The sequence below is a fragment of the Clytia hemisphaerica genome, unplaced genomic scaffold (genome assembly GCF_902728285.1).
Source record: "Clytia hemisphaerica strain Z4C2 unplaced genomic scaffold, Clytia hemisphaerica genome assembly, whole genome shotgun sequence".
In the NCBI taxonomy this organism is placed as follows: domain Eukaryota; kingdom Metazoa; phylum Cnidaria; class Hydrozoa; order Leptothecata; family Clytiidae; genus Clytia; species Clytia hemisphaerica.
In genome coordinates this window covers 370,862-395,754 of record NW_027103852.1, presented here as the reverse complement: position 1 = coordinate 395,754, position 24,893 = coordinate 370,862, and the positions used below count along the sequence as shown (strand labels likewise).

The window sequence follows — 24,893 nt, the reverse complement described above, 5'->3', positions numbered from 1 at the left end:
TGTTTGGCAATGGTTTGTTTCAATTTGAGTTAACTATTGAGGCAAGGTGAAGCGTGACGCTGCAGATCAAATCTGTGTTTTGACTGGACTCGCCAACCTTTATGATTATAAAGGTACAGTCTGTTTAATGCAACAATACTCTTTTTAATAAATTCAAAATCCCCTGAGTGTGCTGTTATATTGCTTTTCACTTTATATAAAATTGTATCTTTAAATTCTTTGATGTTCATTATTTGTTCGCGTAATTTAATTTCGTGAAAGAGCAATGCAAAACGATTTTGCGAAAAGGCCGAAAATTCGCGAAAACGTGTCAAGTATATTTTGTTCAAATTTCGACCTGTTCGTGTACAAAAAAGGTGGTAAAAAAGATGGAATTTTCAATTTTGTTTTAAGGGGACTGAATAAAATTGGTTTTAACGATTTTTAGTGGGAAAGCAATATTGGTTTTCGGTGAGCAAAAAGTAACGAAAATTTGTTTATTCAAACATCATTTTTATACTTCTTAATACAATATATTTTCGCCAAAACGTAAAGGTCCATCAAGTATATGGCACCAATCACCATTAGAACCTGAATAGAATGCGAATGCCAAATTATCTTTACCCCCTAGCACTCGTTTCCACTCGTTTTCATGTGTATCCAGTTGTTTTCATTCGTTTCCACCCGTTTCACCACTCGTTTCCACTCGTTTCACCATTCGTTTCCACCCGTTTGCATTCGTTTCCACTAGTTTCCCACCCGTTTCGGTGTTTAGTATCTACGGAGGCAATAAGTCAGTAAGTTCATTTTCCAAAAAAAACATGATAATGCATGCAAGCTTGTTTATGTTTTATGGTGTAATCTTTGGTAAACAAAGTGGAATGAATCTGTAGGCAGGTTGACCCAGTCCAGATGGCAGCCAGGTGTACCTTACTGCCAGGAATTAAAAAGAGGTATACCTCTATCTTTTGTACCTCTTTTTAGCTCTGCTGCTTGAACAGCTCATATCCAACTTGTTGAGTCCGATGCTTCGACATTTCCTTGAGGCTGTTGGAGTCAGCTTGCCTAAGGTTAAAATAGTGGGCAAGCAGAGATTCATCCGGAACAGTTGTGTGTGACCCGAGGAAAGTGTCTAAGTGTTTTTTGAATACTTCTTTGGGCCAGGCCAGTTTGTCAAATCATCTCTTATTGGTGGTCTGGGCGGCCGGGAAGGGTGTTGAATAATTGAGGGCCTTCTTGGGAAAGACTTCCCCTCCAGATATTTTTGTGTTTCATATTGGCAGCTTTTAGATTGTAAATTCTCCCCAATCTCTGGAGATGCCTCCTTTACTCTCGTCATATAAATACACCTTTCCTGTAATTCAAATTTCTCAGAAATGGCCCGGGAAAATGTGCGCTCCACTATTGTGTATGAAATTGTTTGAGAGGTAAAAAACGCGTTTTTGCCTGCGAGGGGTTAGGGAAAGTAGGATTTGAGCCTCTAACTTTTGACAGCGACCTTCTTTTGGCAAAATATTTTCAGGGTGGTATAATATCATGACATGAATAGATTGAACATACTAAAATTTGAGGGGATTTTGTTCGACAAAACTTAAGAAAAGCTAGCAAAAACGGGTTTGTTTACCTCCAGAGACCAAACGGTGGAGAGCATCAAAATAATGCGCGCACATTAATTTAACGAATTACGGGAAAGGTGTATTAAATTATTTGATACCGCTCTCTCCGTCTTTCAGGGCTATACAGTTTTATTTGTTTTTTCCAATAATTAGGATATCTGAGAGATGGGATTCCATGTAAAAATGATTTCTGAACTTCTTCCAGTTGCTGGACAAGACCATGGTTTCTGCCTGCTTTTTCAGTCCCCCCTTAAAATGCAATTATACCCTTAAAGAAAACTCCCCCCTTAAATGGAAAAAAAATTACCAGTACCCCTTGTTAGAATGTCCCCCCTTAAAATAAAAAAGGAGTCCCTCCTCATATTTTTCTCTTTAGAGTTTGACAATAGCGAAGTACAACAATTGGTTTGATATCAATCAATGCCATCAACATTATACCTAGCCTGGGAATCCAAGCATTAAACTTTGTTCACAGTCTAGTTTATGATATTGCTGCTTGTTTAACGCTTCATAGAGTGCAGAGGGGTTGAAGCCCCCCTGAAGATTCAGCCCCCCCCCCAGAGATTTAGCCCCCACCAAAATTCGAAAAAGACAGCCCCCCTACCAAAATACACAAAAAACAAAAATGTTAGAATGGAAAAAATTTCAAGCAATGCAAGGTCTTCATTTTGCATGTCCACACAAGAGAAAGAGATACCAAATGTATAATGTCTTCTTTTGAAATTCTAATCAACAAACGTCAATAGTACGACTTCATTATTACACCCAGGTGGGGGGGCACTCAAGGTAAATGACCTACCAGACGTTCGGCCCTTAAGGGTAGGTTTTTCATAGTTCAGCTACTGCACTGAACTGTGATAAAAGGCCAATTTTTTGGTAAAATTGGCACAAAATTGGTCAATTTTAGAGAAAAAATTCCACATTTTCTTGGAAAATTGCAAAAATTTTCCCCCTTACGGGCGAGAAATTTTGAAAAAGTGCACTGTAAGGGTATCATTTTTCATGGAAATTCACTGCACTGTAAGGGTCTGATTTTAGAAGCCAAATTTTGGGCCGAACGCATGGTCGTTTTCAGATCAAGTGCCCCCGTTATTACACAAACAAAATACCAAAATGTACAAAGAAAAATTTCTTAGTTCTTGGAAAAAGTTGTTAGGTTAGCCCCCAGTCAACAGACCTAAACAAATAGCCCCCCCCCCCTGAGTAAGTAGCCCCCCCCTGATCTTAGGGAGAAAGAGCCCCCAGCCAGAACTTTAGGTTCTAGCCCCCCCCCCCTAAGAGCCAGGGGGGATGCATTCTATGCGCTTGCACTGCTGGGTCAGAAACCGTTCGATTTGGACACACGAACGCTTTTCCATGCGTGACGAACGGGTCACCCGTTCGTAACGAATGCTTATGATTTTTTTTAATGAAAGCGTTCGTCACGAACGGGAAACCGTTTGTGACGAACGGTTTTTAAAGAAAACCGTTCGTGAAGAACGCTTTAAAAACTTTAAAGATATAAAACCATACGCGAAGAATGCTTTTCCGTTTACCGCGAATGCTTTTGAACAATCCTTTAAAAAACCGTTCGTCACAAGCGGTTGTAAGTTTTTAAAACATGTGTGCTGAATGGCTCTTCTTAACAATTCTCAAGATTATCGTCCTTAAAGGTATTTTATGGGAATAAAAGGAGCTTATTTTAGGCACTGTCTTCATGCTGAGGCAGATAAATAAAAGCTACTTTTTTACGCAACGATATCCTGCAAACAAGTGAAAGATCAAAAGTTGTTTCGAGATGTGACCTCGCATTCTTTTGGTTTTGTAAACAAAAAAAATAACAAAGTTGATTTTGAGCAAATTTACAATCGAATGTTTTGATTATAAAATAGAAAACTTTCTATTATAAACATAAAAACATTCGAAAAAGTATTAGTAAAAGTCCCTTTGTTTGAGGAATGCCTTTTTATTCAATGACGTTCAATTTTTTCAAATCCTTTTTCTAATCTTGTCGCACTTGTTTTTACTACATCAGCATCATCAGACCTTTCAATTAAGACAAAATCTTTAAGAGAGGTTTTGCTCACATTGACTATTAAAGTTTAGGTGAAAATCATTTTATCTTTGTTTGACTTACCAGAGAGTCACCAAGACAGGGGTATAAAGAAATTTTAATGATCAAAATAATATGATTTTTCTTTGACTTTAAACGGAGTCACTGAGACGGGTGTAAGGAAAGTTTAATAATAATTAAATTCATTCGATTATCGTTTGACTTCAATCGGAGTCACTGAGACAGGGGTGTAAGGAAATTTTAATAATAATTAAAATCATTTCATTTTATTTTGACTTCAAACGGGTTCTCTGACACAGGGTGTAAAGAAAGTTTATTTGATACTGATGAAAATCATTTGATTTTTCTTTGACTTTTTACTTTTTTGTCGAGGTACAAGGTAAGAAAAAAGAAACAATCCTCCATAGAAATTCACTTTCCGCTCTCTGTGAAGAAAAAGAAGACAATGCAGTGTCATTTTATCAAGATCAAGAAGGCCGCCATTCTTGGGCAACATTTTTCTCCCCTTTTTTGCAACATTTAAAAGAAAAAGAAGACATTCCAATGCTTATTACGTGATAGAAATCTCCCACGCTCTAATAAAAGCTTTGATTTTCATTTTTACAATGTATAACATTTTCTTGAAATTAAAGGGAAGGAAGTAGAAAAACGTGCAAATTTTCGAACTAAACGCTAGTGACGAGTCGAATTCTAGAATGCGTTTATAACGAACGCTTTGGAAAAGAAAGTCGCTCGAAAGCATTAGTAATAGTCCATTGTTTTCTAACGTATGATACAATGATTTTCGTGTTCAAATGTTTTTGAATATGTACAAAATAAAGACATTCAAAACTAGAAAACGTAAATTTTGATTTGGATCTCTCCTTCAAAAATGGTGGGGACTGATAACTTTTCACCGTGTCTTGTTTTTGGAGAACAAATCTCACATATACACATCTGTTTCTTACTCTATTCTTTATCAAACCGCTTTACTTCGTAACTTTTAAAATCGCAATTTTCGAAACTTTTGAAAGTGTTTCTAAGACAGTTTTAACCCTTAGGAGGCGAAAGACGTATATATACGTTTTGAAAAGGTCATTTTACCGATACACAGTCTTTTGGTCATAATTCCAGACCACTTGAGATTCAGAGAAAAAAAATCTGCTATTTTTTGTAGCTGAGAGAAAGAGCTTTCCAACGATACCAAAGTTGATACCTGAATCGTTTGTCCTGGTCGAGAAATTGCCTTTGAAAGAATAAATTTCCAGAAAAAAATGATGAACTTTTTGGCCTTTTTCAAAAAAGTTAGCGGCTTTGAAAGGTTAATCAAATTGCTTTTTCGTAACTTTTATGAGTGTTTTCTAAGATCGATTTTATCAAATCGCTTTCTTCGTAACTTTTACGAGTGTTTCAAAGATCACTTTATCGAATCGCTTTTTTGAAACTTTTACGAGTGTTTCTAAGATCGCTTTAATCAAATCGCTTTTTCGCAACTTTTATGAGTGTTTTCTATGATCAATTTTATCAAATCGCTTTCTTCGTAACTTTTAAGAGTGTTTCTAAGATCACTTTTATCAAATCGCTTTCTTCGTAACTTTTAAGAGTGTTTCTAAGATCACTTTTATCAAATTGCTTTCTTCGTAACTTTGAGTGTTTCAAAGATCACTTTAATCAAATCGCTTTCTTCGTAACTTTTACGAGTGTTTCGAAGATCAATTTTATCGAATTGCTTTTTTCGAAACTTTGAGTGTTTCTAAGATCACTTTTATCAATTCGCTTTCTTCGTAATTTTTAAGAGCGCTTCCAAGATCACTTTTATCAAACCGCTTTGCTTCGTAACTTTTAAAATCGCTTTTTTCAAAACTTTTGAAAGTGTTTCTAAAACTGCTTTAATCAAATCGCTTTTTCGTAACTTTTATGAGTGTTTTCTAAGATCGATTTTATCAAATCGCTTTCTTCGTAACTTTTACGAGTGTTACAAAGATCACTTTTATCAAATTGCTTTCTTCGTAACTTTTACGAGTGTTTCTAAGTTCACTTTTACCAAACTATAACTAACCACTTTCTCTATTCTACACAATGTCGCATTGTCGAAAATAATAACAAAGAATTTCAATGAGTGGGACAGGGATATACCACACTTCATTTTTTATTCTAACACAAGTGTTCTCTAAAAGATCATTCGTGGCGAGACAGGGGTATCTTCAAAGTTTTTCTTTTAACTACTTAAATATTCTGATTTTGTTTCTCAAATGTTTTGACTTTTTAGACGGAATGAAGATTCGATTTGTAAAGTAAAGTTACAAATGATTTTTACCTAAAGTTTCCTTATACCTTATCAACCCCGAACTGTTTTTTAAAGCAATTTTGCTGTAAATCTGTAGCGACTTTTATTTCAATCTTGACCCCTTCTATAAAGTTATCCTTTTGAAAAAACTTTAATGAAAGAAGTAACTCAATAAGTGAATTCCTTCCCCGTTCCAAAAATCCAAGTAAATGTAAAATAAATTTTCTTAGAAATCGTTTCCCATTAAAATCCATTCGTTGTGTATGTTAAACGAACGGTTTTATGAATGATTCTTTAAAAGCATTCGCGGCAAACGGAAAAGCATTCTTCGCGTACGGTTTCATATCTCAAATTTTCGTAAGCGTTCTTCACGAACGGTTTTCTTTTTCAGCCGTTTGTCACAAACGGGTTAAAAAGCGAAAGCGTTCGTCGCGAACGGTTTCAATAAAACTTTTTTGTGGGGCGTTCGCGACGAATGCAAAACAATTCGTCGCGAACGGTTAACCCGTTCGTCACGCATGGAAAAGCGTTCGTTTGTCCGAATCGAACGGTTTCTGACCCAGTAGTGTTGGCGCAGGTAAATCGCCTGCAGGGAGATTTTTCCCTAAAATGCAGGCTCGGCCTGATTGGCCAGCTTTCGGCCTATTACTTAGCAGTACTTTCGCGCGCATAATTTATGGAAAAAGCTGATTGTGCATAAAAAGGAAAACAAATGAATATGAAAACATAGATTCATTTCGAAACAAAATGGCTGTTGGCTGGAAGTCTAAATACATGTGGCTGATGCTTTGATGTGGTTTTTAGTAGTTTTCAGGGGGGGGGTCGGTACTAAGTTGTGGGGGCCAGTGCCGGGTGGTGGTCTGATAAGGTAAGTAAAAAACAACTTAGTACATGGTACTAAGTGGTGGTCCTTATTGTATATTGAAAAACTTTTTTTACAACTTTTTATCGGCGATCCAAAAAATATCTGCAATCTGATTGGTTAAAAAGAGTACAATATAACTTGTATTTTACATGTAAAAATATAAAATGACGAAAAGATGTTGTTGCATTGTAGCGGTAGAAGCAATCTAACATCACTTTGCTTCAAAAGTGTCCTCCGACACAAAAAGTGCATTTTTTGGGTCACCGATAAACCAGTTATCAGACATTTGCTCGTACAATATGGAAATATTTCACTCGTTCCAGATTTTCCGTATATTTTCCTCGCCTAAAGGCTCGGAAAATATTGCACGGAAAAATCTCGGAACTCGTAAAATATTTCTCATATTGTACTCGCAACTGTCCGATAACTATTACGTATCAAGGGACTAAATGGTGGTCTCAATACCAAATATGAGGCATCAAGTAAGTATCTGGTACAGGTGGTTGCACCCCAAAACCCATGCAAAAAACCAGGGCGTTATATTATGAACTGAGTTGGTTATTGGATTATTTTTATTATACCATTCAAAACTTTGGACTAATAATGGTTTTTCCTGGGGTATCTGATCATTCATATGCATCTCTTGATTTTTTTACAGGGTATTGAAGTTGGTATTATTTTTTTTTGCGCACCCCAAAACCTGCAAACTCTATTTTGGCTGTAATTTCATAAATAATAATGCTAGAAGTGTGGTTTTTTGCATGCGATCTTCATATTCAATTGTCTTACTAGTGAAAATAAGTTTGCAAACTTAGTCTAAGCAATATACCCCAATGTACTACAAAACGTACAATACAGGCACCCCAAAACCCACATTGGCATTTTCAGAATTTTAAAAATTTGGGTCAAGATTCCAAAAAAATACTTTCTGAGGTTTTACTTTGATAGTTACTCCACCTATTAAGTCATTCATTTGATTGATAAGAAGCTTTATTAGTTGATTTAAACATACTTTATTGTCAACCTATTTTTTTAAATTAGTAAATATAAAAAATGAAGCTCGAGTTCTCCATGCGTATACACCAGAAAAAAAAATTCAAATCATCAAACCCATCGACGAAAGCGAAGGCATTGGTTGTAAGAAAGCAAACAAGTGAAAAAGAAAAACAATTGAAGGCAGCTGAGGCCTGGTGCAGAGAAAATGGCAAATGTGGCTATGCAGCACTTAAAACAGGTCAATTGTGACACAATCTCTGTGACTCTTACAACTAAGAACAAGAGAGATGATATATAATCATCTTCATTTCAGGTGATGTGTGCATGTGCCAAGCAGCCAAGTGATTTTCAAATCCATAGGAATAACAAGTGCAATGGTCCCTCCTGTAGCTGCAGAAAAGATACCTAACCTTCTAATCAGCACTGCCGAAAATGGAGTTTCTACTCACGAAACCTTTCTTGCCGCTGCTCGTGAATTTGATGACTACTTGGAGCTGAAAGGAGTTGAAAAGCCAGTAGTTTTACTATCAGATAGACATAGTTCTCGGCTGAACCACGAGGTTCTTGAATTCTTCCTCTCAAAACAAATACAGCTGTTTGTGACACCACCAGACACAACAGGAGTAACTCAACTTTTGGACCAGTTAAACAAGAACATTCGCCAAGAGTATGAAAAAGAAAAAGCATCAATGTTTACTGACTTTAACACTTTAAGTCGAGAAGCCTTCATGGTTATTCTAGCAAACATCTGGGATAAATGGGTTTCCAAAGAGGGTATCATTAATGCTGCAAGAAAGGTTGGTATCACGTCAACAAAACTAAGCGTAGAGATGATGCAGCAAGATAAATTTGAAAGGGCTGCTGCAGTCGTCGATACAAATAATGACAATGCAAACTCGTCTGCAATTTCAACATCATCAACTTTGTCTCTCCTGATAAAAGACGTGGCTCATCACAGTATTGGCAAGATAAATTCAACCAGGCCATGGGTATCATAGATGAATTGCAAGAAAAGAGCATCGTGCTGAAAGAAATCCCTGGTTTCTTGCCTGTGCAAAAGGTTAAACCAAAGCTGTCTAAGAAAAATACAAGGATCACACAAGTCCATGGATCAATGAAGGCCAATAATGTGCTCACTGTACTGAAAGACATCGAGAGTAAGAAACAAGAGCAAGTCAAAAGTAAAGAAGCCACTGCCAAAAAAAAGGAAGCTACAAAACATGCATTTCTCAAGTGCAAAGAGAAATGTATTTGTGAAAAACCAAAATGCAAAGCATTCGGGCTCAAGCAATGTCCAGCAGTGTGTCAGGACATTTTGAAGTCAGCTTGTAGTAAAGCCAAGTGCAAAGTTGATGGGATAAAGCCAGTCATGATAGTTCCAGCAGCAGCTACAGCAAGTTCTTCCAAGGGGAAAGCACATGCTTCAGAAACTGAGGAAAGTGAATCAGATTTTGTTGATACCGATTTTGATGATACCGAGAATGAGAGTGATTTTGAAAGTGAAACCAGCAACACGGATGATGTAAGTGCTGCAGATATCTTAGGAGCAACTTGGAAAAAACTCAGCCCTCCAGTGACTGAGGATTCTCTCTTGGGGAAGTGGTATAGTGTAGTGTATTGTACAAAGCGCATTAGCAAGCTGTATGTTGGTAAAATTGTGAAATGTTTCTTGGCTGATGAAAACGGGCTTGTTGAGAAATTGGAAGTTAGGTGCTTGAAGCCCAAAGTAGGCTCTGGTACAATTCTTGAAGATACACCAGCTCATTTGCCAGAATGTGTCACTGATTGACTTAGCTGATGTGATTTATGGTCCTCTGAAAGTGGTTCCTTTAAAATCTGATAAATTCAATGTTCCAGATTATGAAAAAGCTGTCGAACATTTTAACAATGTAAAGAGTATGGACAGAAACAGCATTTTTTAGGCTATTTTCACTTATTTTTTTCATTTTTAGTTCAAAAATATTGTTGCTATTGAAAGAAATTGTGTTTCAGAGAAGGACTTCTTGAAATTGACCAGTTGTTTGTTGATTTTTTTTATATATTGACTAATGTCATTTAAAAAAAAAATGCACCCCAAAACCCACAGTCGAAATTTTGAGTTTTGGGTCTGAATATCTCAAGATAGGCTAAAGACTCAATTCCATTAGCTCCATTTTCAAAGATGGGTTATATGGGCTACCAGAATTCGCCATAATTGCAAACTTAGTCTCAAGTTTCATTATTTTATTGGCTTTTTCTCAAAAAACGTGTTTTTTTCATGTTTTTTTTTTGACGTTACAGGTCTGTAATTTTCTGTAAGGAGCTTGCAATATGAAAAATTATTGTTTTCTGTTTAGCCCTTTTACTAATGTATCTGGAAATGCATATTAACACTTAGTTTCCCATAAGGGGTATAACTGACACTGCATTTAATGAAATTGTGGGTTTTGGGGTACCGCGTGATTTTGGGGTGCAACCACCTGTACTCAAAATCCTGCAAAATCAAAAATTATGTTCTTTTACTTTCTCTTCCAATTTCTAAGAAAATGCAAGAAAATGAGTTGAAGAGAAAGCTTTTTAATCAAATTTGAAACTTCCAGCAGGGCCAGAAGTGATTTTAATTCAATAGTAGGATTTTATTGAGTGTAGTTGTTACATTTTAACCTTTGGATGAGCAGAGTTTTAAAAGTATTTTTAGCTTTTCTCCTAGCTATTCTTATTTCTCATTTTTTTCAATACTAGTTTATCTACAGTATTGTAGTTCTTTTACGGCATAGTGCTAGTGGTATAGTGGTTATCGTGCTTGACTTCTGTCCAGGAGGCCCGAGTTCGATACCCATTGGCAAGTGAATGCTCCTGCGCCCGGGTCAACCCATGCCATATTGTGAGGGGAATTGGGTACCATAACTCTGATACAAGAGTATGGGTAGATAATCCAGACATTGTGGTGTGCTGAGACACTTAGGAGGTTCTACACCTGCGAGAACACCCGTTCTCCCGTGTAGTTCGAGTGTCGTGGTATACACCATGGCTCGGCAGCTCGCATCTGTAGGGTTGCAATGTCTGCTTGCGCTGTGATTCCTACTCCATCATGGGTAGGACCCATTTTGATGCATCGGAGGGCATATCTATCTATCTATCAGTTCTTTTAATTTCTTTTACAAGCTTGTTATACATACAGTTAGGAACATTTGGCGAGTTCCTGTACGCGGCCGCAATCAAAAAAATCATAACGCCACTCTATAAAAAATGGCGTTCGTGTCTTATCGCACTTTTTTTAGCCTAGACGATGTAAGTATAAGCACACTGTGCTTTTAATTGGCTGAAATTTTTTTTGGGTCGGAAAATCTTTTTCAAATTTTCGGCGATGATTGATCAAACTGTTACAATGAAAATTATCCAGCGCATTTTTTATCTTCTTACCTTCTTCATCTTTAATGAAGCACTCGAAGTTTACTGAAAGTAAGCACATAAGATATTCTTATAATTAATGATAATTCATTTAAACACGCTTCGACGTTATGCGCTGCGGTGGAGTGCATGACGTAACTCACGCGGCAACTAACTCTCCTTCTGTTGGAAGATCATATTGGGCGTTTTGGCGTTACCACCCTGGACGCAGCGAGCGCCTTTGTCTTTCCGCAACTCTTTCCACCATTTTAGATGGCCTTAACAATAGATCCAAAAGGGCGCCATAATCTTGGAAGATAATTTGTTTTGGTCTCCGGCTTTGTGAAGTAGCTATGTTTTTGGTTGTTTTCGATGGAAAATGGTAAGAAACTTAAGTTCACAAGTGTCATTTAGTTTTTGCTGGCTTATAGAATGGCAGGATCCTTGATTGTTTCCCTAACTGACATATGTTCTTATTTGAAACTTTATTTCTTTTGATCAAAAAAAATTGGCTTAAAAATGATATTTGACTTAACCTTGACAGGGATTTTTCAGAGTGGTGTGGTATGTTTTTTAATACAGTGTTGTAAAGTTTTTTAGAAAATTTAAAAGGAGGTGTACCAGAAAGTACCAGAAACCAAAGGCCAGAAAGTAAATTACTAAGAATTAGAGGGTGGTATACATATTTTGAGGGGGGAAATCAACTTAGTACAGCGTACTCATCGGTGGTGTGTCATTTCTCAATGGTAATATCAAGATTGTACCAATACTAAGGGGTGGTATACCTATTTTAAGGGGTGAATTCAACTTAGTACCAGGGTACTTGAAAATTGAAGTAAGTTACCTTGTTGTTGGTAACCATAAAAACAATATCTCCAACAAAATAATAAACAATATTTCTCCAGTAAAACAATTAACGATTATTAACTTCACAACACGAGTAACGTTTAACCATAAAACAATATAACACGACTTCAATATAAATAACTCCAACAATGAAACCATAAAACAAACAATGTACAATTTCACTTGTATATTTCCAAGCTCCTCCACAGCTATTATTTAGTTAGTTTATTGATAGTCTAAAGGTAAAAGTATCAGTACTAAGTGGTGGTGGTCTAAGATAAATTTCAAAAAACAAGAAAGTACAACTTTTCGGCACTGGTCTAGTACCACAACTTGGTACCCCCCTGTAGTTTTGAAAGTCTTTAGAGCTTGTGAAAGAGTTTTTATGGTAAGTTGATTATGTGTGTTTGCCTGGGTTTCCAAAGTTCAGCAAGTCTGTCAACAAGGCTTCACACACAGATTGTTTATAACATTTTGTGTCAGACTAATCTACCTGCACCAAGCTCTATAATCTTAGAACGTTGTGAGGTGAGGTATTTTTTGTTTTTTCTAAGATTATGAGCTTGGATTCCCAGGCTACATTATACCTAATGATATGCAACTAAATAAAACTCAATAAATAAAAATAAATCATAAATTGGAAGTAAGCTGGATCCTATCTGATCCTATAATCAAATGATACAAATAAAACTTTTTATGAATAAAACTAATCAAAAGATGCAGTATCTGGTATAACAGTTGTGTTTTGCTAATATCTTAGGCCTTGCAAATTATCTTTATTATTAGATTTGAATTGGGAATGTCTTCTGATTGTAGTCCTAGTTTAAGTTAGATCAAGTAAGAGGTCTTCCCAAGTAGAAAATTTAGCAGTAGATAATCTTTAGTGAGATTTCATGCTTATGACATTGATTTTGGATGTGACAGAACTTGTAAAAATAAGTCTCTGCTGCAAATGTCAAAGATCATTGATGTCGACCAACTAATTTTTAAAGAAAATCTTTGTACCCTTCAGCAAACATTCTTTATAATAGATAGAGAGATAAGAAAGGATGCATATTCATGGGCCCCTACGAGCCATTTTGAGTTGGGTGGTGGCAAGATTTAAAAAAAATGTTGCCCACCATGGTTGGGCGACGAAGAAAATTGTTCACTTTTTACACCCTCAAAACACCTGAAAACGTTATCTAATTAAGGAGAATAATAGTTTTTATAGTTTTATTTGGTCTGTTTTAAAAGTTGTTCCAATGTACATAAGTTTCAATATTGCATGGTATGCAAAATTTCCTTTAAATTTTCGAGTTATTTTTAAATTTTAAATTCTTTTCAGACGCCCCTATTAAAAGATCTGCAATTGAAAATCCAAAAATGGTGCCCCTTATCACCTCAAAAACTGAAAGTTTTGTTGGCTCGCTTCTCACTCTTCTCTGTGTTTATGATTTAGTTTTTCCATCATCAAATGTATTTGGAAGCAAATTAAATGTATGAGAGGGGGCGCCAAAAACAAAAAATCTCTAAAAAGGGCCACCCCAGAAAAATATTCCCACCCCGCCACTTTTTTTAAGGGAGGATACCAATTGAGGGAGTGGTCTTCCTACCTTGGCGGGGGGGGGGTTCCTGGCTAAGGAGGGGTGGTCTTGGACCCCTCTAGAAACTGATGTGTCAGTTCATGTTCGATTATGTCTCATGGGATCATCCCCCCCCAGGAAGATGGGGGGGGAATCAGATTTTGGTGCCAGGGGGGAAGTGAAAATTTCATGCTTGATGGGGGGAGAAAGGCGAATAGGGGGTATATTCAGTCCTCTACCTAGTGGGGGGAGTAATAGGATAAATACAGACCTTCCTGGTGTGTTTGGACATTCAGGCTTATGAGCCTGTCTTTCTTGGGATTTTGAGAGTCTTTTTTTTGCTATAGTAGCTTGCGAATTGAGGCGAGTCTGGATCATCACTTCGCAACCCTTATACAATACGGCTAGGGGGATTTCCCAATTAGGGGGGGAGCACGAATTTTAAAGACAGGTGGGGGGGAAAGGCCAGATGGGGGATTTTAGCTCATATTAGGGGGGACCAAAAAGCTGGAGGACGCCATGTGTCTATCAAATGTATGACGAGGTTTCCGGCTCAACTAACAAAAGAGAAATAGAATTTCTATGGCACTAATTTCTCTAAAACCCGAGGCACTCAAGGTCGTTTGACCTACCATACATTATATGTGGCCCTTAACGGTCCTTTTTCCAAGCTGTCCAAAGTGCACTGTAAGGGTAAAAATGAGCAAAGACGAAAAAAAAAAGTACACTCAAAAGGTGTAAGATTTAGAAAATTTCACCATATTTTGTCTTAAAATGGTCAATAACTTTTAAGAAAATCCACCAAAAGGGTCGATTTTTGCCCAAATTTATTCAAATTTGGGGCTAAGTCTTTTCTGCACTATATGGGTTCGACTTTAAAGGCCTTATTTCAGGCTGATCGTATGGTCGTTTTTAAGTCTATTCCCTTTTCCGGGCTCAACCAATAACACATTTTTTGCACATGTCTTATATAAAAACTGGTTCTGTTAAAAGATGTATAAGTTATTTCTGATACCTACTTGACTTCGAATATTTGTTTTTCGCAATGTCTTCTATTAGTATGTTACAAATCTTAGCGGAGAGGCGTGCCAACTGATTATCAAAAAAAACTTGAAAAGTACCAAAATTTTTGCCAAAAACCTTGAAAACCTTGAAAATCCTGAAAAAAAATCTGTAGACACCCTGTCTCGTCATCCTTCTTTTTCTTATTCTTTGATATCATTAATGTTATCGTATGAATCTGGAAGTCTTTGGCTTAAACCAATCCACACACAATGCAATCCAACACGCAATGTTCCATCAGGCTATGTTGGATTTTGTCTAGATGCACCTTCTGTTTGCTAATGACTGCACCAATATGATTACCACGAACTTATCCGCGGAAACTTTATCTTGATTTCCAACTGCAGCTAGGTCGGTTGTCTTGTCTTGCCTATTACCATAGTACTCATCCTGCTCCTTAGCGGTGGATTCAGAACTCACTTCTTCTCTTAGTTCCATTTTCACCTGGTTGTTTCCAGTCAATTAGTCTCTCTGCATTTCCTTTTGAAATCGTAAGAATGCCAGACAGATCTTCCAACATGCCTTGCAAAATTTTACACCTACAGACCCCTTGACAAGGTGGTAAAGTATACCAAAAAAGTAATTTCAAAGGAAAATCTGAGAGGTTTTAGTCAAGTTTAATTTTTGTAATTAGCCTTTTTCTTCAGTTTTTCAGTTCAATTTTCTGTATTGGTATCGTGACTTTGGGGAAAATTGGTCCCATTTTCTTGTAATTTATTTTGGTGTTCCTAAGATTTTAGTACTTCTTCGTACTACCCCCTTCTCACAGACCCGGTATAATTTTTCAGCCAATTTGGGGTAAAAAAAACGGACTATTAAACTCGAAGGGGATTGGTATTCCCATATTTTTCATGGTTAGGGATTTCAGTTCTCAATAATAGCATATCTGATTCTTTTCGGTGGGGACAAAAATTGGAGTATAATTTTTCACTGGGGACGACATTCCGGCCTATTTTTCCAATGGGAAGGGGTCCCAGTGAGTCTGTGATGGGAGGTGTTTCTTAGTACTGTCCCCTGACTCTTGTATGTTTATATTTTTGTTTGAAATTTTGAAAACTTTGGTGGAACATATGAAAACTCTTGATCTCAGTAAGAACATATTAACATTTTACTGATATGTTTTAATTTTTTTTTCAGGAAAAAGATAAATGAAAGAATGGCTGATGCAAGAACGGAATCAGTAACTTCAGTTGATTCAGAGTGTGAAAGTGTAGACTCAGCAGCAATCTGTACAAATACTACCACTAATAAACTGAACACAAAATATCCCGATTTTCAACATAGTCAAACCATCTTACAATCAATGAATCAACATCGTAAAGAAATAACAAAGCTCTGTGATGTTGTATTGAAAATTGATGATGTCCAAATTCATGCACATCGATCCGTGCTGGCATCGTGCAGTGAATACTTTATGGCAATGTTTACAAATGATATGAAAGAGACTTATGAAAGTATTGTCGTTATGAAAGATGTGAAACCAGACGTGATTTCAGATCTGGTAGACTTTGTTTATACTGGACATTTGGATGTCAATAATGACAACGTTGAAAGTACATTAGAGCACTCGTCTTTGATTCAACTACCAAAAGCTATTGATATTTGTTGTGATTTCTTGGAAAAGCAATTAGATTCTACGAACTGTATTGGGATACGTAAATTCGCTGCATTATATCAATGCACTAAAGACTTTCTTATCAAAGTCGATAATTTTATGAAGAGACATTTTCTAGAGATTGTTGAGTCTGAAGAATTTGTGACACTTTCGATTACGGAATTGAAAAATTTACTGTGTGACCAGAGCCTCAAAGTGGACAACGAGGAGCAAGTTTATAATGTTGTTATGAAATGGGTGTCACATGATCAAGAGGATCGTGGGCCTAAGTTACACGTGCTATTATCGCAAGTCAAGCTACCATTACTATCAAGAGAGTGTATAACAGACGTTTTGGATAAGGAAAATTTAATCAAACAGAACTTGAAATGTAGAGATTTGTTAGATGAAGCTAAAAATTATCATTTACAACCAGAGAACCATTCGAAGTTAAGGAATTGGCGAACGTCGCCTCGTTTTTCAACGGCTGGTTTATTGTTTGCAGTGGGTGGTAAAGAAACTGGTGAACTTATCACTGACAAAGTTGAATGCTTTTGGTAAGTCTTTAAAACTGATCCTTATTTGTTAAATCCTTCTGTAAACGCATTTTAGCATTATTCCTTTGGCTGGTCGGAGATTCTTTAAATAACAATGAAAGAATTTTTTTTTCATCAATATGGTGAAAATTGTTGAGAGAGATGGAAAACGTATCTTTTGATTGAGAAATTTGAGAAAAAAAAATTCCTTTCCTTACTGATTATATTTCATTATGTATTACTACTGGGTTTTTTCCATTCTCTGAATTGGGCTCTTCCAGAAAATGTCCGTACATGGGGGTGGAGGATATATTGTCCGGGAAGTAGCGAAAAATTATCAAAACTTGCTATGTCCGGGGGTAAACTTCCTCTGTCCGGGGGTAATTTGGGTTGTCCGGGGGGTCAACTGATGCTTGTCCGGGGGTAAATCACTGAAAATTGTTATATCCTACACCCCCCATATTCAATTTTTTTATTCAGCATTTTCCTTTCTGTATACTGTAGCTTATATGAGAAGAAATGGAAATCAGTAGCCTCATTGAGTTGCCAACGTCAGCAGCTGTGCGTATGCGAGTTGAACGGTAACATATACGCAATTGCTGGTACTGACGGTACAACACGAATGAATTCTGTTGAAATGTATTCTTTTGAGAAAAACACATGGACTGCCACGCCCTCACTTCAGGTATAATGTTTGAAACACTTTACAGTTGACGCTCTCTAATTCGATCTTCAAGGGCCCAAAAAAATTTTTTCGAATTAAAGAAAGATTCGAATTACGGAATGTAATTTTAAAAACACTTTCTAGCTTAGGGGGGGACCAATAATAATAGAGGAAAATGTCTGTAATTTAGCAGAAAAAAATGAAATATCATTTTCCCCTTTTCCCTCGTTTTTTAACCCCTCCCATCCCAGGCGTTTGAAGTGGCGTTTTGTTTTTCCTTGAAATGATCAGAAACTTATTGATTTGAGGGGTACAAAAATCTTTAATCAAGAACGTCATCTTTTTGAAAAAATTCTAAATGTTCTGAGGTAAAAAAATCACTGTTCTGGATCATAGAACAATGCTACAACATGTAGATTTTTTCCTTTTTCATTTTCATTTTCCCATTTTATTGAAAGAGAAAAAAACAAATCAATTTTGAATTCTATTTAAAGGTTACATACAATCTTTTTTTGCCTTTGCTGCAGATCATACTGAGACGGGCTTTGCGTATATTTTCTCTCAACAAAGTATTAAAAAATCTCATCGTTGGACAGTCTAGTCTTCTTCAAACCCTGAAAAATACCGTTTAGGGGTTTCATCATTCTAAGTCTTGGTGCTTTAGTTTTGAGTATGGTTTGAAGACAGTAAATATACGTGTGAATATGTATTAGTTATCGCATAGTGCAGAGTGCAGAGTGCAATATAGGATTTATTTTTCGAGTTCTTTTATTTTTTGCTCTATATTTTCACGAGCCTTTAGGCGAGTGATAATAACAGCAAAAATAAAAGAACTAGAAAAATATACCCCTATTGCACGAGGTATTATGAGATAATTGGGTTATCGCAAGACTTGAAAAATCTACTTTATTTTTTAATTTCTCAATGAAATTGACGTCAAAAAAATGAAGCTGTTGCATTGATCAGTGCATTAAATGAAGCGCAACAGTGCAAATAAAACGAACAGTGCAATAAATAAAAATATGACGTTTATGCACTGTATAATGTAACCAATCAGATTGCAGATATTTTACATGTCATGCGATAAATTTAAATAGTAAAAAGAACTGCTATTCATGATATGCACCATTGCAATGTCTTCTGACATTACATCACGGACAAAACAGCTGATTGGTCGTAAGTGACGTAAAATCAGTCAATGCGTCACTTTCAACCAATCAGTTTTTTGGTCCGTGGAAGACATTGCAAGGTGCATATCATGAATTAAAGTGAATCTTCAAACCTTCAAAAAAGAAACAAATATAGAAATTACAAGTTTAAGAAAAATGTTATGATTCAGTATGATTTCTTATTTCTTTTAGGTTTGCCGTTCGGGTGCGGGAGCGGTCTCTTTACGTGACGTGATGTACGTATTGAGTGGTTACGACGGACGTGTGTGTTTGACGAGCGTCGAAAGATACGATGACGAAGCTTGTAGATGGGATTACGTTTCGCCCATGCATATAGGTCGTAGCTTTCCTGGTAAGTTATCTTATTCATTTTCTCTATGACAAGACCTACGTAGATATAATCAGCTCTCTCTCTCTCTCTCTCTAATCCGAACATCTATTATTCAAATCTTTCTTTAATTCAAAATTAAAGGCCCGGTCAGCTGTAAAGTTTTATGATATACTTTCTTTAATTCGAATCTTTTTCTAGTTTGAAGAAATTTTTTGATGCCTTGAAGATCGAATTAGAGAGAGTCAACTGTACATTAACGAACAGATAATTCGAAACACAACCAGCAATAATAGTCCCTCTTTGTTTCATATACCTTGTCGGGGAAAATTTCGTCGGGGAAAATTTTCGTCGGGGAAAAATTTTCGTCACTTGCTGGTAGTTGGTAAACGCATTAAGGCCGGGGAAAATTTTCGTCGGCGAAAAATATTCGTCACTTGGCCAAAATTTCGTCACTTTTCCCCGACGAAGTTTCCCCCGATAAGGTATTTCTTTGTAAACTTCCCGTTAAACGTAAAGTACGTACAGTCAACTCTTTATGATTAGAAATTCTTTTATTCCAATCTCTCTTTAATTCGAGCTAATACATATGGTCCATTCAGCTGGAAAGTCATTCAGAATACCGAAATTCGAAATTTTCTCTAATTCGAAAAAAAACATGCTAAATGATAAAAAGTATGCTAAATTAGACAAGAAAAAATGAAAGTTGATCCCCCAATTCCCAAAAGGTTCTCTCCTTCTTAAGAAAAATTTCACACCCCTTCTTGTTTTTGGGAAGATACGACGAGTCCGAAATTAATCTAAGGTGTTTGCTCTACCTTAAGGTGTGGCAGGCCTTGGCGGTCGCCTGTTCATTGTTGGCGGGAACGATGGTACCGCCTTCTTGAACACTTGTGAAGTTTACGACCCAATCTCTGATCGTTGGAGTCATATCGCTCCTATGAATACTGCTCGCGCGGGCATTGGATGTGCTGTTCAAGATGGGATACTTTATGCTGCAGGTTAGTGAGTTTCTTTTGGTTTTTATTGTCTTGAAATATATCCTTGTGTATTTTTCTAAGTCAATATCGTCTCGATACGCCAATAGATCAATCACCATGACCAACTCAGATTCAGGGCAGATTCTTGCCCTCAAATTTCTGGTCTGACGTAGGTAGAAAGATCAATAGCAATTACTAGCGAGTAGCTGTTACTAAGGATGTTTCACAGAGCTCATACTACCCAGAGGAGTTAGAAAGTTTCGTAGCTCTATATGATAACAATAATAACGAGGTAGCTTAATACTGTCGGCCAGAGTTATTCAAACTAATCTCGCACCTGTTCCTGTTCTACCTCCGCTGCTTCTTACCTTATCGTCCAACTCCATCTACCAAACCCATTGTCCGACCCTAGCGGACTGATCATCACACCCCTAGTTCCCAAACCAAATGTAACCACCTCTAAGGTCCCACGTCATCGCCCCAACCCATCGTCCAACCCTAGCGTGCCACTCCATCATCAGACCTTAGCGCCCCACTCCATCGGCCCAACCTAGAGTCCTACCCCTATCATCCCACCCTTGGGTTCTGACCCGTCCTCGCACCCTAGGGGCCAACCCCGTTCCTCTCCCCCACTTCTCAACCAAACACGGTTGATCGTTATTTAAAAGGTATTTGCCAAAACGTGTTCTAAACCTTTAATCAACCTTCTTAGTAGTTGTGTTCTGTTTTCAAAAATGAAATGCTTTCTCTGAGTATAGCGAAAGTTTGGCTAAAATGATTCGAACCTAGTCTCTTTTATGCAACTCCAGGGGGCTAGCTAGGTTTAAATTCTTTTTCTTGTTTAGTTTATTATCAGCTTGTGTATTTAACCTTTTGAGTAATCGTTTTCGAACCAATCTAATTTTTCAAAAATTTGTTAGGAAATTCTCTTTGATATATCGTTCGAATGATATCCTGATTTTCGGTACTATGGTGTTAAGGTGTCGTTTTCTTATTGGACGCTTGACCTCAAAATAAAATCGAACAAAAATACTTTATGCAACTTCGTGTGGAAATTATCACCCTCAGGTGCCAAAAAGATATCAAGTAGGGCTATGGAATAGGGCTTTGGAGTGAACGTGGAGGATAAACAGATAAAATTAAACAAGTGGAGCAAAAGAGACCCTATTGACAGCTTTGTTTATGTCTTGAGACTTTGTGTAAAATTTTCAAAATATATCTTAATGGTTTTATTGGACCTACCCCGGTGGGGTGGAGGTCCTATAAATTCACCTCTGTCCGTCCGTCCGTCCGTTCGTACGTTACCAGCTTTTCTCGAGATTGAATCATTGGAATCATCTGATTTTTGGTACAAAGATGCAAAATGGTGGTGGCCAAAATGTGACGGAGCCCGATTTTCGAAAAAAAAAAATTTGGGCCAATTTGGTCCAAAAACGGCTAAAAACGGGTTTTTTGGACTTTGTGAAAAATTGGATCATTAATTTTTTCTGATTTTTTACATGAAAGTAGGGTACCATCATAGGTAAAAGATGGCTCAAGTAGATTTTTGCAAAAAAATTTATTTGCCTTAAAAAACGTATGTTTATCTATAAGAATCACTATTAATAAGCATACATCAATGTTCTTAGTCAAATTACTCAATTTTATTTATGAGATATATGTTGTTTTTTTTGCTCATGAGGGCTTACTTTTAAAGAATATGTGTGTTAGCCATGAAATAAAGATGCATAACTATAAACCCTCGAATGTGACGGAGGCCGATTTCGAAAAAAAAATGTTTTTGGGCAAACATGGGCCAAAAAACGGCTAACAAAAGGGTTTTTTGGACTTTGTGAAATATTGGATCGTTGTTTTTTCTGATTTTTTGCATGAAAGTAGGTAAAAGATGAGTCAAGCAGATTTTTGTAAAGGAAGAACTTTCCAGCTCAAAAAACGCATCTTTATCTATTAGAATCACCATTAATAAGCATACATCAATGTTCTTAGCCAAATTACTCAACTTTTTGACGAGATAGATGTTGTTGCTAACGAAGTCTTGAATATGAAAGAATATTTCAAGAGCATGAAATTTTGGTTTTTAAACGTTTTTTTTTATAAGAAACAAACGACTAATTTTAATAAATCGTCACTATTTGTGTTCTGAATGATTGTTTAACGTTCATATGCTCAGGTAGATATCAATTATATATGTGTTAAATGCATAACCAGGTAGGTCCATAAAAGTATCACTTGTTTTTACATAACTGTTCCCGTTTCATTTCAGACAGATATTTCATATCGGGGCAGTGTCTTCCTATTGTTATGTTATGCTGATATAATCAAAAAATGTTTCTCTTTTCCTCTTTTTGACCAATCTTGCTCCACATCCGTGTCAATGCGAAAAAGCTTGTAAATAAAGATTGATGAGTAAGCAAACGATATCACTCTTATTAAAAATCAAAACCTTTAAGGGCTCTGACCATAGTGAATTTTCCATATTTGCCATGTACAAATATAGATTTCTGCATGGTGTAGCCAACAAAACTATGGCATGTTATACATCTTTTGTTAGGCCAACTATTCCTGAATCTGAAAACTTAAAAATCACAATGAAAAAATTTAATGAAGAAGAAAAGGAAGACTTCTTCGATAAACAGTATTTCAACTTTAAAACCTTATTTTCGGCGAAAACTAAAAAAGGATTTTCGGAAAATCTTTGCCCCAAAATCTTGAAAATAGTGGTTTTTGACCAATTTTTCATCCTAATTTTTCATAGAAAAACAGTCATAATTATGTTTTGATGCATCAATTTAGAAAATTTTTAATTTTGAACAAAAAAAAGATAAATAGACAGACATACAGACAGACAGACAGACAGACAATAAAAGTATTATAATCTGCCTCTTGGCTCTTGACGAGAATTACATAAAAAAAGGAATTTAGATTTTTTGTTTTTTATTCAGGCGGTTTTGATGGTATACAACGTTTAGATACGGTGGAGATTTATGAGCCACGTATGAACGCTTGGTCTACTGCGCCGTCAATGACGTATAGCCGAGACGGTGTATCCTTAGCCTCGTACGGGGGTTACATACATGCAATTGGTGGCATAGACGGACCGTCTTATTTAACCTCAGTTGAATATTATGACCCGAATAGCGAACGCTGGTTAACCGCTTTTTCAATGCAGAAATCAAGAGCTGCAGCAGGGGTGGCTGTTTTGTCGAGTGATAAATTTATCTCAATTGGGTTGTAATTTTGTTTTGTGTACGGTCCTATGTTTGGGGTGTGCTGTTCTTTTAAAGTAGCCAAACGCATAACTTGACAAATATACATACATACAATACCAGGGTTATATCTTTAGCGATCAAGGGCTCACAATTTTAATTCTTCTCTTCCCAAAAATGCTCAAAACATTAAGCACAAGACTTGTGTAATTTTTTTGGTGACTAAGGTCTTTTAATTTCATTAGAGGATGTCTCTTTCCTTTACAGTGAAAATAGTTAAAAGTGTAGAATTAATTTAAAACCTTTGATAATTAACATTAACTGCGATCAATAGGCCTTTTCATTAATTTTTTGAGTACGACGACTGCCTCGCTTTGAAAACATTACCTATATAATTAAACCTCTTGAGTCTTCATGTGTTACTTTTATAAATAGAGTAAACTTCTTATAAACTCCTCTGGGAATCAATTACCATAGCAATAGTTCGAAAACGAGGTAGGCGTGACGAAATTTATGAAAAGGTCGATTGCTGAGCCTCAGATCTCAAAATTGTATTTGATACACTAGTTCCCACGTGTCGGTAGGAAAAATGTTTTCAAAATTCTGACAAAATTATGATGGTCCCTAACAGACAAAACTTTGACACTGCCTTATGCAACTTTCAACTTTCAGTGAATTTGCAATCCTATCAGATATTTTCAGACGTTCAAAATGTGACCCTGCCCTGCCAAGCGTCTTGTCAGAACCTTTACTTTTTATTTTAATGAGCTCTTTTTCTCTGATAAATTTTTGTATAGATTTAAATTTTATTTATTTTTTGTATTCTTACACATATACCTACACCTTCTTCATATTATTTTTAGTAAAGGATTTTGAAAAGGGGTTAGGCTCTTAAAGGAGTTAATAATTAAATCTCTAGAAAAAAAAACTATTACTCTGAAATATCTTTTCAACCATTATATTTAGGCAAACTGTAATATCTTATTGTAGTAATTTTTTTTAGGGTTATTTTGTTAATAGACGAATTTAGTACATTAAAATTACTTATTTTTCATATTTTTGGGGATAGTGAAAAAATTATATGGAGAAATGATGCACAGAACTTTGTTTCGTTTCATTTTAGGAGTTGTCAAATGTGGTAAAAAATTTGGCTTAAACTTTTATAACTTTTGTATTCTAAAAGCCATTTCTACCTCCGTCCCCTTATCTCCTTTGCCATTGTTTTAAGAACACAAAATACCAAAATGATAAGAAAATTAATGAATAAAGGTGAGAGAAAAAAGAAGATAATAATATAGTCACAATAGCGAAATAACGACGAATAACAATAACGGAAATTTCTAGCATCTAATGGTATTTTTGTCTCGATCCTCCGTCCGATATATGTCACAATAGCGACTTTAATACAGGGGGATACTGGATTTTATACCTTAACTCTTTTTTGTAGAGAGAATCGTTTGGAGTATCAGCAGGGGAGTATTATTTATTCATTCTGGTATCTGCCACTTTACATATCGGATGAAGGCTTTCTATATAGATTTTTCGTTTCGATAGAACAACATTACAATATTTATACAACTTGAAAAACTGTCTCCCATTCTTATTGCCTTCTTTGTCAAAGCAGGAGGATGGAGGTAAGAGTTATAGTATATTTGCTTTTACAAATACCAACACTGATATTACACGGCATTGTACAGTACACCATCACAAAGTCACGTTTAACGAACAAGCAATATTACTTGATTCGTATATTATCAATTTTCGACTCGCTTTACGCTATCACTAATTTAGCTGTATTA

At 36.2% G+C, this 24,893-nt stretch overlaps 1 protein-coding gene across 1 annotated transcript; it reads left to right on the top strand.

Moving 5' to 3' along the window:
• Positions 1 to 854: 854 nt before the first annotated feature.
• Positions 855 to 24,196, top strand: LOC136807911 (kelch-like protein 12). Its single transcript, XM_067064531.1, has 6 exons — positions 855 to 932; positions 15,755 to 16,768; positions 17,252 to 17,432; positions 18,773 to 18,932; positions 19,733 to 19,909; positions 22,831 to 24,196. The coding sequence occupies exons 1-6, from the start codon at positions 892 to 894 to the stop codon at positions 23,121 to 23,123; spliced, it is 1,866 nt and encodes a 621-aa protein (XP_066920632.1). The 5' UTR covers positions 855 to 891; the 3' UTR covers positions 23,124 to 24,196.
• Positions 24,197 to 24,893: the final 697 nt, after the last annotated feature.

What these genes read in the sequence shown, in the direction of transcription:
- LOC136807911 (XM_067064531.1), top strand. Translation starts at nt 892, where the DNA reads ATGGCAGCCAGGTGTACCTTACTGCCAGGAATTAAAAAGAG. An exon ending in GACAAAGTTGAATGCTTTTG is followed by an intron (nt 16,769 to 17,251) that starts GTAAGTCTTTAA and finishes TGTATACTGTAG; the next exon opens with CTTATATGAGAAGAAATGGA. An exon ending in CTGCCACGCCCTCACTTCAG is followed by an intron (nt 17,433 to 18,772) that starts GTATAATGTTTG and finishes TATTTCTTTTAG; the next exon opens with GTTTGCCGTTCGGGTGCGGG.